The following is a 15,986-nucleotide window of genomic DNA, read 5'->3' on the forward strand; positions in this document are numbered from 1 at the left end:
CCGATCTGTTTGTTAAGGCCACTTCAATCTGGACGGAAGCTAGGAGTGTCATTTAAGTTGCATCTCGAAATGAATTTGGAAACACTGAGCGAGTGAACGACGGGAACGTTGCGGATCGCCGGTATTAGCTCAACATATTGAGCTACGACTTTTCCATGTTCCAAGCCTGTCGATACGCGATGGAAGATGACGCCTGTGAGCCTGTGTAGAAGTAGGTGAAACGGCTTTGTATCTTCTTAAATAGATTCCTACACTGCGCTATGTGAACTGAGGTTCCTGTCCGTCTGTTGGGCCGACAGGCGATCGTCACGCAAGTCGAACATGACCAATGCTGACGACCTTGGAGCGAACCGTGGCTGTCTTGGCATTCCCGCGGAGTTCATAGGCATGCACGTCACCTTCCCCATCTCATCGCCAAAGCTCGCCCAAACCTCACCCAAATACCACATCAACGCCGCCATGTACCGGATACGACCGCGATTCGTACCCATTCGCGCTCTACCTCGCACGTATCAACCCTCATTCCAGCATGTCCGTAGCCTTCCACAATCCCGTGCCTACCAGCAACTCGGTCGCAGTGGCCAGCAATACAAACGGTTCAACTCTCCCTCAGGTGGCCTCTCCGGTCTCCTATTTCGCTGGGCTGCCCGCCCAACGTTTTACCGTGACGTCGGTCTGATCAGTGTGGGCACTGGCGGCGTCTACCTGTACAATCTCGAAGAAGTGCCCGTCTCTGGTCGCCGCCGCTTCAACATCATCTCGCCTGGCATCGAAGAAGCGCTGGGACGGTCATCCGTAGAGCAAGTGCGGCAAGAGTACCAAGGCAGGATACTACCGGATAGCGATTCGCGGGTGAAGCAGGTGAAGAGGGTTTTGGAGCGTTTGTTGCCGTATGCCGAGGGCGAAGGGTTGAAAGACTTGCAGTGGGAGGTCACCGTCATCGAGTCTCCGGAACAGAACGCGTTTGTAGCGCCGGGGGGCAAGGTCTTTGTGTTTACGGGGATTCTGCCTCTGTGCAAGGATGAGGATGGCATTGCAGCCGTGCTGGGACATGAGATTGCGCACGTGGTTGCGCATCACACTGCGTTGGTACTCTTATCTCGGACCGATGAAGCATGCACTGACCAAAGAACAGTGAACGCATGTCTCAAGCGCCTCTGATCCTCCTCGGTGTTCTCGCCCTATCTCTCTTCGATGTCTCCTTTTACTCGGGCAAAATGCTCCTCGACCTCTTCCTCTCCATGCCCGCCTCCCGCAAGCACGAAGCTGAAGCCGATTACATTGGTCTCTTGATGATGGCGCAGGGCTGCTACCGACCAGAAGCTGCAATGCAGTTCTGGACGCGCATGGAGAAGGCTGGTGGGGCGGGGCCGCCGCAGATACTGAGCACGCACCCGAGTCACCACAACAGGGAAGAGAAGATTAGGGAGTGGCTGCCCAAAGCGATGGAGAAAGCTGAGGCGAGCGAATGCGCTGTCACGAGTGGGTACGGTAAGTGAACGCACGCATACGGTATGATGACGAGGATCGTGACTGACGCGACCCAGCTACTCAATTCAGCTCCGCGTTCGATAGCTTCGGACGCTGGTGAAGCGTCGGAAGCCCTTTGACGGTAGATGACTTGTACTAACACCCTGTATACCACCTGATGACTACACTAACATGATGCACCACGAGAAATGAAGGTCCCATCCCTGAACCATCCCAGATAGTCTTGGATGTGAGTAGATATGAGATGAATTGATGATTTACTCTAACATGAGATGAGAACTGCCTATAAAGGCAAGCATGCTTGCTGCAAACAGTTGTAAGCAAGCATCGGTACGTACATAAGGTACATGCCAGCAAACCAACAGATAGTGCGCTATGGGCCACAGGGCAAACATTGTAACGTAATGTCATAATTTCTTATACTCTATTAGCCTCGGCACCCCGGTTCGAGACAGAACATGAACATCGGCCGTCCTTGCGACCCCTATACTCGGTCTACCTACCGATTCTCTCTCCTCGACCTCCGACGCGGTATCATCGAAGTAACTATTCCCCATATCCATAGCCTTTCCCATTTCAATCTCCGTAACGGTCAATCTCCTCTCCACATCGAAATCGAATGCGCCATTCTTCTCTTCGGGTAATGCAAAGTCCCATGGCGATTTCTCGATATCGTCTTCGTCGTCCATGCTGACCAGGTTCTTTTCTCCCCAACTCCCGCGGTATCCTGGTAGAGTGGGTACCTCGGAAGGTGTGGTGGCTCGAGCGGGACAGTGGAAAACATGTTTGAGTAAAGGGGACAGTGAGGGAAGAGAGGCGGCCAGAATGCCGATGTCAACCTCGATTTGGGACCATACTGGAACCCAAGACCAGCCCCTGCGGTTCATTTGTCAGAAAATGCTACTAGTAAAGAGAACGGGCTAGGCGAAGGCGTACCAGCTGAAATCGACTTCTTGCCATGTACTTCCTGGTCTGATGGGACTGTCCGACATGACAATCTCGCAAAGGCGCATGGTGCTGGCTATGACCGGGATGACGCCGATAGAGAGAATGACTGCTAGAGCCGCTGAAGGGACGGTCAACAATGAGCGTTCATAGAGACATAAAGACGTCGACTTACTCCTTTGTCTCTTGTTGAATTTGATCACCCATATCAAAGGCAATGGGAAGATCAACAAGACAATATCAGTGACGACATTGATGGCACCCGAAATGACCATGAACATGGCAGCATTAATGCATCCATCGGGTTGGGCTTCGATATCCCAGACACGTGATACTGGTGTACAGATGAACAATTGAGCCTCCGGACGATGTCAGTTGTGCATCTCGTACAGATAGACGGGCATGAAACTCACAAGGAAGACGGAGAAACTAAAGGCAGTCATAAAGCCGGCCGCTGTCCATACAGCAGGTGACTGCACGATCCATGGCAGGCCCTGTTTTCCATAGCCGATTCGGTAGTACAGAGATAAGATGCTCATCTTGACCGCCCTGCAATAAAGTTAATCTTGGAAGCTGATGTCGAGAGCGATGTTGCAGCATACCAATTTGCGACAAAGTAGATGAGCATATTGATCCATTGGTACTAGTCCACTGTCAGTACTAAGTCGAGTGTCACAAGGTGTGTTGAACATACCATGAGCATCTCGTCGAATTGCTCCACGTGAAGCTCTGATGCATGTCGTCCCTGGCCATGCTCGATTTGCAATATGATGGTGACAGTCTGTGCGGCTCCGAGGGTAACGGCGATGGCGATGAAGAGATCGTCTAGGCCGAATTTCTTGACAACGTATCCGCGCGTGAAGCATCTACATTTTGTTAGCAATACGACATTTGCTCGTGGCGAAGATGGGTGCTTGCCGAAGAGCCACAAACGCCACAGCGACGGTATACATGGCCATACTGACTCGGCCTATGACGGGCCCTTGGTCACGCCCGTTCGCGACGTATACGATGTGCCCCATTGCGAGTTCGGTACCTGGTTGAGCTATACGATGTCCGAAGGTTTGACATGGGGCTACGAGAGTTGATGCTACGACGGCGCAAGGTTTCCAAACGCCCGACTGGAGAAGAGGAAGCGAAAAGCAAAGTGAAGGATGATGGCCAGACTAGAGGCTGGCAGACGGGACTTACACACATCTAATACATCGTGGACGAGTTACGACACCCAAAGTGCGACAGGGCGATGGGCACGTTGCAAGACTCGGCACGGCATTATTGAGGCGGCGCTGGTTGAAACTAAGATTGCCTTCCAGAAGCACATCAAACGGTGCACAAAGAGCCACGCGGCCTGTGCATGCCTCTTGTCGGCATCGGCACTGTGGGTTGTCGCGTGGTCATGGTGCGGCAAGCCCTGTCGCAGCGCGCATCTCGAAACCTTGTTTGGAGCCACGATCCCGGCACAATGGTATCGGAGGTTTGTGGGAGAACATGGCCTCGGGTTGCGTGGGCGGGAGGCTGAACGAATGGTTCGAGTGTTTTTGAGGTACACGGTGATTGGCCGCGCGCGTGCACCAGGCCGACGGGCTATCCCGGTGTGGCTGGTGACGATGGCATAGACGTCTTCTTGGACGTCTCAGGGGGGTTTTCACAAGGGCCTAGTCACTGCTTGCGCTGCTCGGGTGTTGGGCAGACCGACGATCAGATGGCGGGCGATGAAGAAACTCGGAGCATGAGGTCGAGGATCGCCGCGGAGGCAGCCTGGTTTCGGTTACGGGCGGGCTAGCGCTGATGCGTGTTGGACGTTGCATTCACGTCACTCTGGCAGCACCGCACGAAAAGCATCGAGGCTCCAACAGGCGGGCGGGCGAAGAGCAGAGGCATCCGCCGCAGCCACAACGCCTGCGCGTGTTGCCCAACGGAACAGGGAAGCCGCAACCCACCAGGCGAGCCGCTCCTGCCCTGAGGCGGCCTCAACGCTTGCCCGCCTGCCTCGACACTTGCCTGCCTGCCTGCCTCGGGTCGCTGGCACGACATTTGGCGTCACTGCGCTGTAAGCTGGCATGCTCCCCTCCTCTGTACCACACCTGTTCCTCTCCCGCCCCGTTGCATGTCCGCCTACACCTCTCACCAGTCTCCCCGGCCTCTGTGGCCTGCTAGCATACCGCCATCCTCAACCACTGACCATATTCCTCTGCCCGTAGACGCTCCCCTCGCCCACGACCCGCCGCGGCTTGCCAGGCACGCGAGCCATCCTGCATACCCCACCCTGCTCCCTCCACCCTCTCCACCCCCGCCGTTGCCCAACCCGACCCTCGACGGCACCATGGCCGCCCGCGCGACCATCACCTTCTCGCAGCCGGGCGTGCAGCCGCCCGTCTATGTCACCACCTCCCTGAACAATTGGACGCTGGTGCAGATGCAGCCCCTGCACGACAAGACGGCGTCGGGCGACCTCATCTTCAGCAGAGAGTTCACTGGCGTCGCTGAAGGCAGCCACCAGTACAAGATCCGCGTCGGCGAGGACCATTGGGTGCTGGACGAGTCGAAAGAAACCGGTATGTCCTTCTACGTCCTCGTCGACTGTCCCGCTGACTCTCCGCAGCTGCCGTCGACCAGGGCATTCGCAACAACCTTGTCCACGTCAAGCCTGCCAGCGAGTGCACCTCCCTGCGCCCAGTGTCCGAAGCTACCACCAACACAGCCGCCCTAGAGACTTCCCCCGGGAATCCCTCAAAGATGCCCGAAGACCGCAAAGACAGTACAATAAACCAGGAGCAGCTAGCTTACGATCAAATCCACTACGCCCATCTGCCTGAACATGTTGCTAAACGCGCTGCCGACTCAGAATCTGACCTTGAGGGCACCAAGGTAGACTCCCCGGTCGAGACAGCAGCTCCGAAAACACCCGAGATTCCTCTTCTGGTAGTCGACAAGACTGACCGTCGGCCTGCATATGGAGATGACTTTGGCGCCGGCGCTACGACCGCCCAAAAGGCTGCGCATGACATGAGAGCCGCGGATTCCCTGCCAGATCAGCTCAATATCGTGCCCGAGTCCCATACGGAGCCAGAGTCTGATGATGGCGAAGCTGCTCCATTGTTTCGCCATGAGTCTTTCCAAGCGGATCATGATCCTCAGATCGCTCCCGCTATAATCATCGACGATGAGTCTGCGCCATCATCGACAGACCAGACTAGTTCTGGAGAGGCCATAGATACACCTTCGGAGCCTGACGACAGTGACGAGTTGCATCTAGCGCCCTTACTTAGCCACGAGACGGGCTTCGAGAATGGCGGAGCGGGGCTGACCGACGGTCCACATTTTTCCCATGGAACTGACAACGACGATGACGATGACGATGACGATGATTTCGGTGGAGCTCCTCTCCTTCCTCACGAGACTGGCTTCCATGATGACGGCAGAATTCCAACCGAATCTGAAAATGACGAGGACGAGCTCGACAGGTATCCGTTGCTATCACACGAAAGTGGCTTCTCGGATTATAGGGGAAGCGAGATCGTTACTAAGAGTGATAACTCGGGAATCTCAGAGCCATGTCACTACGGGGCCTACGAGGACGACGAGGATGACTACGCTGAGAATGAAGAGGGCGATGCACCTCTCCTCCCCCATGAACGCGAAGCATCTGCTGTCAGTAGCACTGGGTCTGTTTTTTCAGAGGACGATACCCCCTTTTCTCTGGACAAGCAACCGACTTTTGGTTACGAGACGGACAACGCGAGAGAACTGTTCGGCGGAGCCGGCCGACACGACTTTTTTAGAGGGCGAACAGGAAGCAATCTTCCCCACAGGCTACCACAATCAGATGCGGAAGATCATGACCTGAACGATCCATCGTTGGAACGATTTCCCACTAGCCGTCAATCAATCTTGGAACGTGTAGCGACAATTGGCATGCATCTTCCCGAAGATGAATCCATGCACGAGCGGCCACATTCTCCCCAGCCATCTGTTCTATCTCAAGCGTGCTCCTCTGTCGATCTTGTACCTGTCAAATCGTACACCTCGCTAGCTTCTGTACCTGAAGACGAATTCAGCGACGAAGAGGAGGACCACCATGATCTAGACAGTATGCCATCGCCCGTGTACATCAGTCACAATACTACCCGCATGTCCAGTCCGCCCGCCAGGTTCGTTCGTGACCCATACGCAACCCCACTGCCTGATGAAAGCAAGCAACTTGGGTACGCTGTCGACACCAAACACGACGAGTCGAGTAATCATACCCACGAGTCCAGCGAAGCGGAAAGTGTGGATAAGCATGACGGTGCCAAAGACGTCTCTCGGGCTTCCAATGCTCTGCGAGATGCCATCACCGCATCTGTCAACACCGAGAAACCTGCCATGGATCAAGTTACGTCTGAGCCCAAGGCTACCGCCGCAGGTGCGCACCCTGTAGCCGGTCCGGATTCTGACCTCCGGCAGCGCAGACTACTAGTTGAAGACTCTTCAGAGACATCAGAAGATGCGACAAGCGCAGTGGTAGATGGTGTCAGTATCAAAGACAAGATTGTCGAAGCAGCGAAGCCTGCACTTGCACAGCGACCGAATCATCACAACGAGAACTTTCTTCAGCACTTCTTCCGAGTCATGTTTGGGCCCGTCGGTCACCTCATGACTGCTTGTTTTGGCGATCGGAAGCGAGCTAGGTGAGCGAACACCGTTTCCTTTTCTCCCTGAATCCTTGAGTATGTGGCTTTTGGCGCTCTTGCCTCGTACGAATTCCATCACACAATGACAGTATTGAGAGACGCCATTGCTAACACAAAAGCTTCAGTGCTTCCGCTCTTGTTCTTGGTACTGGTGCAGCGACTTACTATTACGCTGCGAAAGCATCAAGATGAGCTTGTGCCTAGTGCACGATGATCAAGCTTGCGACACCTGGGATTCACATTACGACGAACGCGGAAGGAGCATAGCGATGCGGTATTGGGTTGCCGTGAATTGGACTTTCCTACACCTGCGTTGAGCATAAACGAGATTAATGACCTGGATTAGAGCATGCGCTTGGGCGCGCTGGCGTTTTATGTAGCATTCTCTCTCCTCTTTCCACCTCGACAACCTCATCTTGCGTCGACAAATAAATCAATGTGTTTGTTTGCTGTACGTGCTTGTACCGATGAGCATCTTGTGTTTGACAGTGAGACCACAACCCAGAGCTAATATCAAGGTGGCAAAATCACGTCCAATTAGCATGTAAATCCGTTCTTGATGTAAATGTGCATTGTATCATAGTCTTATTCCTTCTGTGTGTTGCGACACAGCGGTACTACCTAGGTATCTCATATCTCATGGCAAAGGTTTCTTCATGTAAAAACAATGACAAGACTCAAGTCTAGTGAAGAAAACGTCAGCGAGTGTAACACAACCCAACCACCATGCTACCCACTCAGGAAAAGTAGAAGGTAGGTTACACGCGCGGAAACAGGGGAGGGAAAACGCGACCGTGACTGTATCTGATTCTTCTCACAGACGCGGCCTGTTTGCTCCACTCGATTGTGCACTCACCGACTTGTTCTTGACATCGTATCGGTCGTTGTTCATAATCTTCTCCCATCCGGCAACAAACTCCTTGACAAACTTGTCCGCGTTATCGGGTGAGGCGTATGTCTCGGCGACGGCGCGGAGCTCGGGATGCGCACCGAAGACAAGGTCGTGGCGAGTGGCGGTCCACTTCTTCTGGCCGGACTTGCGGTCAACGCCCTCGTACAGCTCCTTGCTTGCATCAGTTGCCTTCCACTCGGTGTTGTTGTCGAGGAGGTTGACGAAGAAGTCGTTGGTGAGTTGGCCAGGACGCTTGGTGAAGACGCCGTGGGATGAGCCGTCCCAGTTGGCGTTCAGCGCGCGCATACCACCGGTGAGGACAACCATCTCGGGGGCAGTAAGGCGGAGAAGATGAGCCTTGTCGACGTCGAGTTGCTCGGTGCGGACACGCTCGGTACCCTTGCCAAAGTTACGGAAACCGTCAGTGACGGGCTCAAGGTGCTCGAAAGACTGAACGTCAGTCTGCTCCTGCGAAGCGTCGGTGCGGCCGGGGGTAAAGGGAACGGATACACCGGCAGCCTTCTCGACGGCAGCGGTACCAGCCAAGACGATCAAGTCAGCCAGAGAAACCTTCTTGCTGCCACCGTTGAACTTGGATTGGATGCCTTCGAGGGCCTTGAGAACCTCGGCAAGCTCCTTGGGGTTGTTGACCTCCCAATCCTTCTGGGGAGCAAGGCGGATACGGGCACCGTTGGCACCTCCACGCTTGTCGCTGCCACGGAAAGAAGCTGCTGAAGCCCAAGCAGTGCGGATGAGCTTAGCAGGCTCAATGCCAGCGTCAAGGATTTGCTTCTTCAGCGTTGAGATTTCGGACTCGCCGATGATCTCGCCCTCTGGCTGGGGAACGGGGTCCTCCCAGATGAGCACCTCTTTAGGAATCTCCGGGCCCAACCACCTGGAGCGGGGACCCATGTCACGATGAAGGAGCTTGAACCAGGCGCGAACAAAGGCGTCGTGTAGCTCCTCGGGGTGGTCCAGCCAGCGACGCGTGATCTTCTCGTAGGCAGGGTCCATGCGCATGGACAAATCGGTAGTCAACATCCTCGGCTTGTGCTTCTTGCCTTGGTCGTAGGCGTCGGGAATGATCTTGTCCTCGGTCTTAGCGACCCACTGGTTCGCGCCAGCAGGGCTCTTCTCCAACTCCCACTCGTACTTGTAGAGGTACTCGAGGTACTTGTTGCTCCACTTGGTGGGTGTGCCGGTCCAGGTAACCTCCAGACCACTCGTGATGGTGTCGGGACCGTTACCGCGGCCGTGCTTGTTCATCCACCCAAATCCTTGTGTCGAAAGATCCTCAGAGTTCGGGTCTGGGCCGGTGTTCTCGGTGGGAGCCGCACCGTGTGTCTTTCCGAAGGAGTGGCCTCCGATGATGAGGGCGGCGGTCTCCTCGTCGTTCATGGCCATGCGGCCGAAAGTCGTGCGGATGTCGTGAGCGGCGGCAACGGGGTCGGGAACACCCTCGGGACCTGAGCGCGTTAGATTGGTAGGAGCAGAATGCCGGCTGGGTGTGCTTACCTTCTGGGTTCACGTAGATGAGACCCATGTGTGCGGCGGCCAAAGGCTTCTCGAGATCCCTCGATGTGTGGGTCTCGTCCTTGTCGACCTTGTGCTGGTCGCCATCCATGATGCCCTGGCCCTTGACACCCTTGGCACCATCAGCGTAGCGGACGTCGCTGCCGAGCCACTCGGTCTCGCCACCCCAGTAGACGGACTCGTCGGACTGGAACGTGTCGGCGCGGCCACCGGCGAAACCAAAGGTTGGGCAGCCCATGGACTCGAGCGCGACGTTGCCAGTCAGCAGCATCAAGTCGGCCCAGGAGATCCTGTTGCCGTACTTCTGCTTGATGGGCCAGAGCAGGCGGCGGGCCTTGTCGAGGGAGACGTTGTCGGGCCATGCGTTGAGGGGAGCAAAGCGCTGCTGTCCCTCACCGCCGCCACCACGGCCGTCGGTGACGCGGTAGGTACCAGCCGAGTGCCATGCCATACGGATGCTACGGGCATGTTAGAGGAAGTAGCTAGGGCCAATTGGGGGGTGCACGTACAAAAGACCGCCATAGTGGCCAAAGTCGGCGGGCCACCAGTCCTGCGAGTCGGTCATGAGGGCATTGAGGTCCTTCTTGAGCGCATCGTAGTCGAGCTTCTTGAACTCGTCGGCGTAGTTGAAGTCGGCGCCGAGAGGGTTCTGTCTGGGGTCGTGCTGGCGGAGGATGTTGGTCCTGAGCTCGTTGGGCCACCAGTCTGCGTTCCGGGTGCCGGCGCCAGCGACGTTGGGCGTCTTCTTGACGGGACACTCGCTTTGGGACATGATGGAGAGTGGTGTCGGGTGTGGTGGAAGAGACTGTTTGAGGGAAACAAACTGCGCTCGCCGCTGCTGGGTTGCTCTGGGTGTATAAGTAGCGGGGCATTCATAAGCACGACCATTCTGGCCAGCACCTTCCTGGCTTGCCCCCCGCATCTGTTAGCTCCATCCTGCCTAGCATCACGAGAAGCTCCGCCCCACTATCGTGACTTCACCCAAGCACGCAGCCGCACTTCTCGGTGCTGCTCGTCGCACCACGTCTCATTGGTGCACCTCTGCGCGCTCCATCAGACGCTCTCGTCAAAGGCCAGCATCTCTGTCGCCGCCACGCGCAATGGCATGACGACCTCGATCGGCATGTGGGCCCTCTAGACCCCGCTTTCGGAACCGCTACCATGACGGTAATACTCGCCTTGTCATTCGTGGACGCGAAGTCACGACGAGAAGAAGCTATGGCGGAAATCGGCGGCTTGGTGCGCTGGACGAGGCCAGACACCGACCTTGAGTAAGCCGTCGAGCAGCAACCGCATCACCGACGAGGCCATCTGATGCCACGCCATACTAGATCGCGTAATGCATGGAATCTGCTAGACGCGCCAACTCGTCTGATCGACCGGGTATGCTATCATCCATGGGCCTGACAGCAAATAGAACTATGTGGAATTCTAATCTGCTAACGACCTTCGATCCCGAAACATCGTCTAGCAGCACATGGTTTGATGCGTCCATCTCTTGCCACTTGAGAACGTCGGATTTGCAACTCCTCGTATCATTGGCGTGGAAAAGGCTGCATCGTGACAATACATATTGACTTGCGTGTCAAACAACTCAGTTGTTGCAAGCTTGCCCGAAGTCGAGTCTGAAGTCGATGTACATGGGTCTCACGCCACCTTAACTTGCCTGACAACCCCACGTACATCACCCCGCACCACACGCGCCTCATGTATGGGGAAGGCCAAGCGCCTACACGTACACGGCTCCGACAACCGCCCACTTCGCTCCTTCAACGCGGAAACCCCCGCCTTCCCTCATGTGAGAGACGATTCGAGCCTACTGAGTCGCGTTGATGATGATCCATATTTTACTGGGCATAGGTTCAAGACCGAGGTTGTCTAGCTAGCATTCCATTGGCTTGTGCGGAATCGCAAGGTGAATTGCTACTCCGTCATTGGAGAAGCTTGCGGCGCGGACAGTCTGTGCGATTTCATGAAATGAGGGGTAGGATGATGTTGAGGGGTTCATGTACAGACTATTCTCTAGTCGTTGGGCTGTCACCGTTTTGATCTGTTCACCTTCATACTAATCGACTTTGTTCCAACCTCCTCAACTACCAATCTCTCAACATGACAGAAGAAAAAGTCCAAACCTTTGACATACCGAAAACATGCAAAGCTGGCGTCGTGGTCAACGAGGGTCCAGATTTCCACGTTGAGGTGCAGGATGTTCCAGTCCCAGAATGTGGTATGTGTCGAACACTGTTCAGGGAATCGACGGGTGTTGACAACGCTCCCAGGGCCCACGGACGTACTCATCAAGCTCAATGCGACCGGTATCTGCCACAGCGATCTTCACTTCATGCTCAACGACTGGGCTCTCCCCAAGATGTCAGATTTAGGAGTCCGGTGCGCGGGCCACGAAGGCAGCGGTGTCATCGTCAAAGTCGGAGACCAGGTCAAGAACTTGAAGCCGGGAATGCGAGCTGGATATAAGGTGAGCAGGCCGTATATCATGTCCCCATGCATCGAGGAGGAAGCGATGCGAAGGGAGAGCCTTTCCAGAAGAACATACGCTGACGTTTCCAGCCAATCCAAGACACTTGCGGCACATGCGAGCTTTGTCGCAACGGCAACGAATGCTACTGTGCAAAGGCAGTCTTGACTGGACTGATGATCGACGGCTCATACAAGCAGTACATCGTTTCGCCCGAACGTTACACAACCCTCGTCCCAGATGGTGTAAACGACTACATAGCTGGACCTATCATGTGCTCTGCTTCGACAATCTACACATCAATCAAGGAGTCACAGCTGCGGCCCGGAGACTGGGCCGTGTTCCCTGGTGCAGGCGGTGGCGTCGGTCTACAAGGCGTGCAGCTCGCGAAAGCTATGGGTCTGCGCGCCATAGCCATTGATACTGGCGATGATAAGCAAAAGCTCTGTATGGAAACTGGAGGCGCAGAGCACTTTATCGATTTCAAGAAGACCGACAACGTAGGCGAGGAAGTGGTCAGATTGTGTGACGGCATCGGTGCCCATGGCGTCTTCGTCACCGCCGTGCAGACCTACCCGTCCTCGGTATCCTATCTGGGCAACCGTGTAGGCGGAAAGGTCATGTGCATTGGGTTGCCGCCGGCTGGTACTCAGCACATCGACGTGGACCCGAACCAGATGTGCTTCAGGAAACAGAGTGTACAGGGTACGCTCGTGAGCAGCATGGCGGACGTAGACAAGACGCTCGATTTTGCGAAGCGAGGACTGTTGAAGCCCATCTACACTGTGTATCCGCTGAGCAAGTTCAACGAAGCGGTGCAGAAGCTGAAGCGGGGAGAGATTGCTGGCCGGGCAGTTGTCGATTTCAACCAGGAGTAGAGGGGATGCAAAGTTCACCTGTAAATGAAATGATACACGTAAATTTGTTGCATTTCTACGACGACATGATGTGGAGAACGTGGCCGGGTGGTGATGCCTGGGCTCGTTTGGCATGTGATTGAATGGCCTTGGCATGTGTGCGATCAAGCGCCAGCCACGCCTCACCAAATACCGCAATGGGACGACATCCCTCCACTGCACGTCATGGTTGCTTGAGCAATGCGCCCCAGCCTACACAAGAGCATATGTCGAGGGCATGTCCAGCTCGTCGTCAATTCCGTCGTCCCATGGACAGGCTGAAGCATCGTCGAGGCGCACATTCAACGGGAAGCAGCCGGTCGTGGAGGACGACGACAGCGATGAAGAGGCGCTGCTGGCGGACGATGCACTAGAACGCGACCTACCTGAGCAGTATGCGCAAACAGCACCCTTGGTATACCTCCATACTAACGCGCATCTCCAGGCTGTCTTTCAAGCGCAGGCCCAAGCCGTCTGCATCCTCCTTCGGCTTCTCGCGATACCTCGCCTCACCCCTCGGATCAGCTAGCAACCGCGCTTCGCCCCAGCCACCATCGCACCGCCCGAACGGCTCCACCGAGCTTATACTCAACTATCTCGACACGCCTGGCAACGCAGGCGAACACCTCCAAGACACCAAAGATGCAAACGGGCTGGACTGGTATGTCGAAGGGCCCGGGCGACGAGTCGGCTACGACGACCTTACAGCAATCGACTGGATCTTCGAATACGCCAAAGAACGACAGAGGCTGCGCTATCTCTACACCGGCGCCAGCGGCGTACTTGGCCACCTCAAGCAGTTGGCAGACGCAAGCCAGGTCTGGATCATCCTGGTCGCTGCTGGTATACTGAGCGGCGGCATCGCAGCCTTCATCGATGTGGCTAGTGACTGGCTTGCGGACCTCAAGACGGGATACTGCCACAATGTTGATGGAGACGGTCGCTTCTACCTGAACAAGAGCTTCTGCTGTTGGGGGATCGAGGAAGAGCAGGCCTGTCATGACTGGAACTCCTGGGGCGCTGCCATGGGTATTGGGAGTGTGGGAGGGCGCTATGTTGTCGAGTACGTCTTCTTCGTGCTCTTCTCTGTGCTCTTTGCAGCATGCGCCAGTCTTCTGGTGCGCGAGTTCTCGCCGTACGCGAAGCATAGTGGCATACCCGAGATCAAGACGGTCCTGGGCGGCTTCGTTATCCGACACTTTCTGGGCGGATGGACACTGGTCACAAAAACGGTTGGCTTGTGCCTCGCAGTCGCGTCAGGCTTGTGGCTAGGCAAGGAGGGTCCGCTGGTACACGTCGCATGCTGCTCTGCAAACCTTTTCATGAAACTCTTTGGTAATGTGAACGGCAATGAAGGTCAGCGTGGTTCCCCATTCTCTGGTCTCCAAGTACTGACAGGAGAATAGCACGGAAACGAGAAGTGTTCTCCGCAGCGGCTGCAGCGGGTATCTCGGTCGCTTTCGGTGCGCCCATTGGTGGCGTGTTATTCAGTCTTGAGCAACTCTCATATTACTTCCCGGATAAAACTATGTGGAGCAGCTTTGTCTGCGCCATGGTCGCTGCTGTCACCCTGCAGGCTTGCAATCCATTCCACACCGGAAAACTCGTGTTGTACCAAGTCACGTATCATAGCGGATGGCATGACTTCGAGTTGGTCCCTTTCGCATTCCTTGGAATCTTGGGCGGGCTCTTTGGGGGCTTCTTCATCAAGCTCAACATGGGCGTTGCTGAGTGGCGCAAGAACCGACAGTATCTCAAAGGTCCCGTGACAGAGGTTGTCATCGTATCTTTCGTCACAGCACTCATCAACTTCCCCATCAAATTCATGCGCGCTCAAGCGTCCGAACTCGTACACATCTTGTTTGCCGAATGCGCCGACCTCGCCGAGGATACGCTGGGCCTATGTAAATCTGGCAAAGCAAACACAGGAGTCATTGCACTCTTACTCATCTCCTCAGGACTGGGCATAATACTTTCGGGCTTCACTTTCGGCCTGCAGATACCTGCTGGAATTATCCTCCCTTCTATGGCCATCGGAGGACTCTTTGGCCGTGCTGTGGGACTTTCTGTCGAAGTTGTTCAGGCGGCCTGGCCAACGCTTTTCGTTTTCAAATCGTGCGAACCAGACGTACCCTGTGTAACCCCAGGCACGTACGCTATCGTCGGTGCCGCATCCGCACTTGCCGGAACGACACGTATGACAGTTTCAATTGTAGTCATCATGTTCGAACTTACCGGAGCGCTCACTTATGTCCTGCCTATCATGATTGCGGTCATGATAAGTAAATGGATTGGCGACGCAATCTCCCCACGTGGTATCTATGAGTCCTGGATACACTTCAAAGGCTATCCTTTTCTTGACAACCGCGAAGACAACGGTTCCAGCATCCCAGATGTTGGCGCAGGTTATGTAATGACGCGCATCGAAGACTTGACTGCGATTACTGCGACTGGCCATACTATCGGATCGCTGCGCCAGCTTCTATCTCAACACAGATTTCGTGGCTTTCCTATCATAGACAATAGCCGCGATGCACTTCTCCTCGGTTACATCTCCAGGACCGAATTGCAGTACGCACTCCAACTTGCCTTGACGCCTCCCCGTACCTTGGCCGCCGAAACAGAAGCGTACTTTTCTCACCAACCGCTCTCTGATCCTGCAACATCACTGGACCTTCGGCCTTGGATGGATCAAACACCCATCACACTCAACGCTAGAGCCAGCTTTCAGCTTACAGTGTCCATGTTCCAAAAGCTTGGGCTACGCTATGTTTTGTTTACGGACCGAGGTATGCTGAAAGGCTTGCTTACCAAAAAAGACGTGTGGTACGTAATGAACGGTGTTGACGAAGAGCGCGAAGAAGGTGGTGCAGGGGTGGGGGGGAGAGGAGGTCTTAGGCAGGAGAGTGATGACGACGAAGAGAGCGAAGAAAGAGGGTTACTCGGTACGCCAGAAGAGGAACACGACGACTTCATTGGCGCGCACGATAGATAGCTGAGTGTAGAAGCTGTAGCACCATGTTCCACACGCGCACATGGACGGTGTAGTTTCTGTCAGAACAAAGTCTAAACTCTAATTG

General features: G+C 55.2%; 6 protein-coding genes across 6 annotated transcripts; 4 read left to right on the forward strand and 2 right to left on the reverse strand.

The window, feature by feature from the left end:
• Positions 1–321: 321 nt before the first annotated feature.
• On the forward strand, positions 322–1,591 carry J4E85_001223 (uncharacterized protein; the record flags this gene model as incomplete). Its single annotated transcript, XM_051465510.1, has 3 exons — positions 322–1,085; positions 1,136–1,491; positions 1,548–1,591. 3 exons carry the CDS (start codon positions 322–324, stop codon positions 1,589–1,591), a joined length of 1,164 nt encoding a protein of 387 aa, XP_051330067.1.
• Positions 1,592–1,753: 162 nt separating this feature from the next.
• J4E85_001224 (uncharacterized protein) lies at positions 1,754–3,458 on the reverse strand (the record flags this gene model as incomplete). The annotated part of the gene is made up of 8 exons (XM_051465511.1): positions 1,754–1,774; positions 1,995–2,367; positions 2,428–2,557; positions 2,612–2,795; positions 2,850–2,985; positions 3,039–3,079; positions 3,131–3,302; positions 3,388–3,458. 8 exons carry the CDS (start codon positions 3,456–3,458, stop codon positions 1,754–1,756), a joined length of 1,128 nt encoding a protein of 375 aa, XP_051330068.1.
• Positions 3,459–4,759: 1,301 nt separating this feature from the next.
• Positions 4,760–7,110, forward strand: J4E85_001225 (uncharacterized protein; the record flags this gene model as incomplete). The annotated part of the gene is made up of 2 exons (XM_051465512.1): positions 4,760–4,991; positions 5,039–7,110. 2 exons carry the CDS (start codon positions 4,760–4,762, stop codon positions 7,108–7,110), a joined length of 2,304 nt encoding a protein of 767 aa, XP_051330069.1.
• An 813-nt stretch (positions 7,111–7,923) lies between these two features.
• J4E85_001226 (uncharacterized protein) lies at positions 7,924–10,306 on the reverse strand (the record flags this gene model as incomplete). The annotated part of the gene is made up of 3 exons (XM_051465513.1): positions 7,924–9,467; positions 9,517–9,992; positions 10,044–10,306. 3 exons carry the CDS (start codon positions 10,304–10,306, stop codon positions 7,924–7,926), a joined length of 2,283 nt encoding a protein of 760 aa, XP_051330070.1.
• A 1,337-nt stretch (positions 10,307–11,643) lies between these two features.
• J4E85_001227 (uncharacterized protein) lies at positions 11,644–12,888 on the forward strand (the record flags this gene model as incomplete). Its single annotated transcript, XM_051465514.1, has 3 exons — positions 11,644–11,761; positions 11,814–12,010; positions 12,103–12,888. 3 exons carry the CDS (start codon positions 11,644–11,646, stop codon positions 12,886–12,888), a joined length of 1,101 nt encoding a protein of 366 aa, XP_051330071.1.
• Positions 12,889–13,144: 256 nt separating this feature from the next.
• Positions 13,145–15,901, forward strand: J4E85_001228 (uncharacterized protein; the record flags this gene model as incomplete). The annotated part of the gene is made up of 3 exons (XM_051465515.1): positions 13,145–13,299; positions 13,352–14,262; positions 14,313–15,901. The coding sequence occupies 3 exons, from the start codon at positions 13,145–13,147 to the stop codon at positions 15,899–15,901; spliced, it is 2,655 nt and encodes an 884-aa protein (XP_051330072.1).
• Between the last annotated feature and the right edge of the window lie 85 nt (positions 15,902–15,986).

Source organism: Alternaria conjuncta, assembly GCF_024043145.1.
Source record: "Alternaria conjuncta strain BMP 0040 chromosome Unknown scaffold_2, whole genome shotgun sequence".
Lineage (NCBI taxonomy): Eukaryota > Fungi > Ascomycota > Dothideomycetes > Pleosporales > Pleosporaceae > Alternaria > Alternaria conjuncta.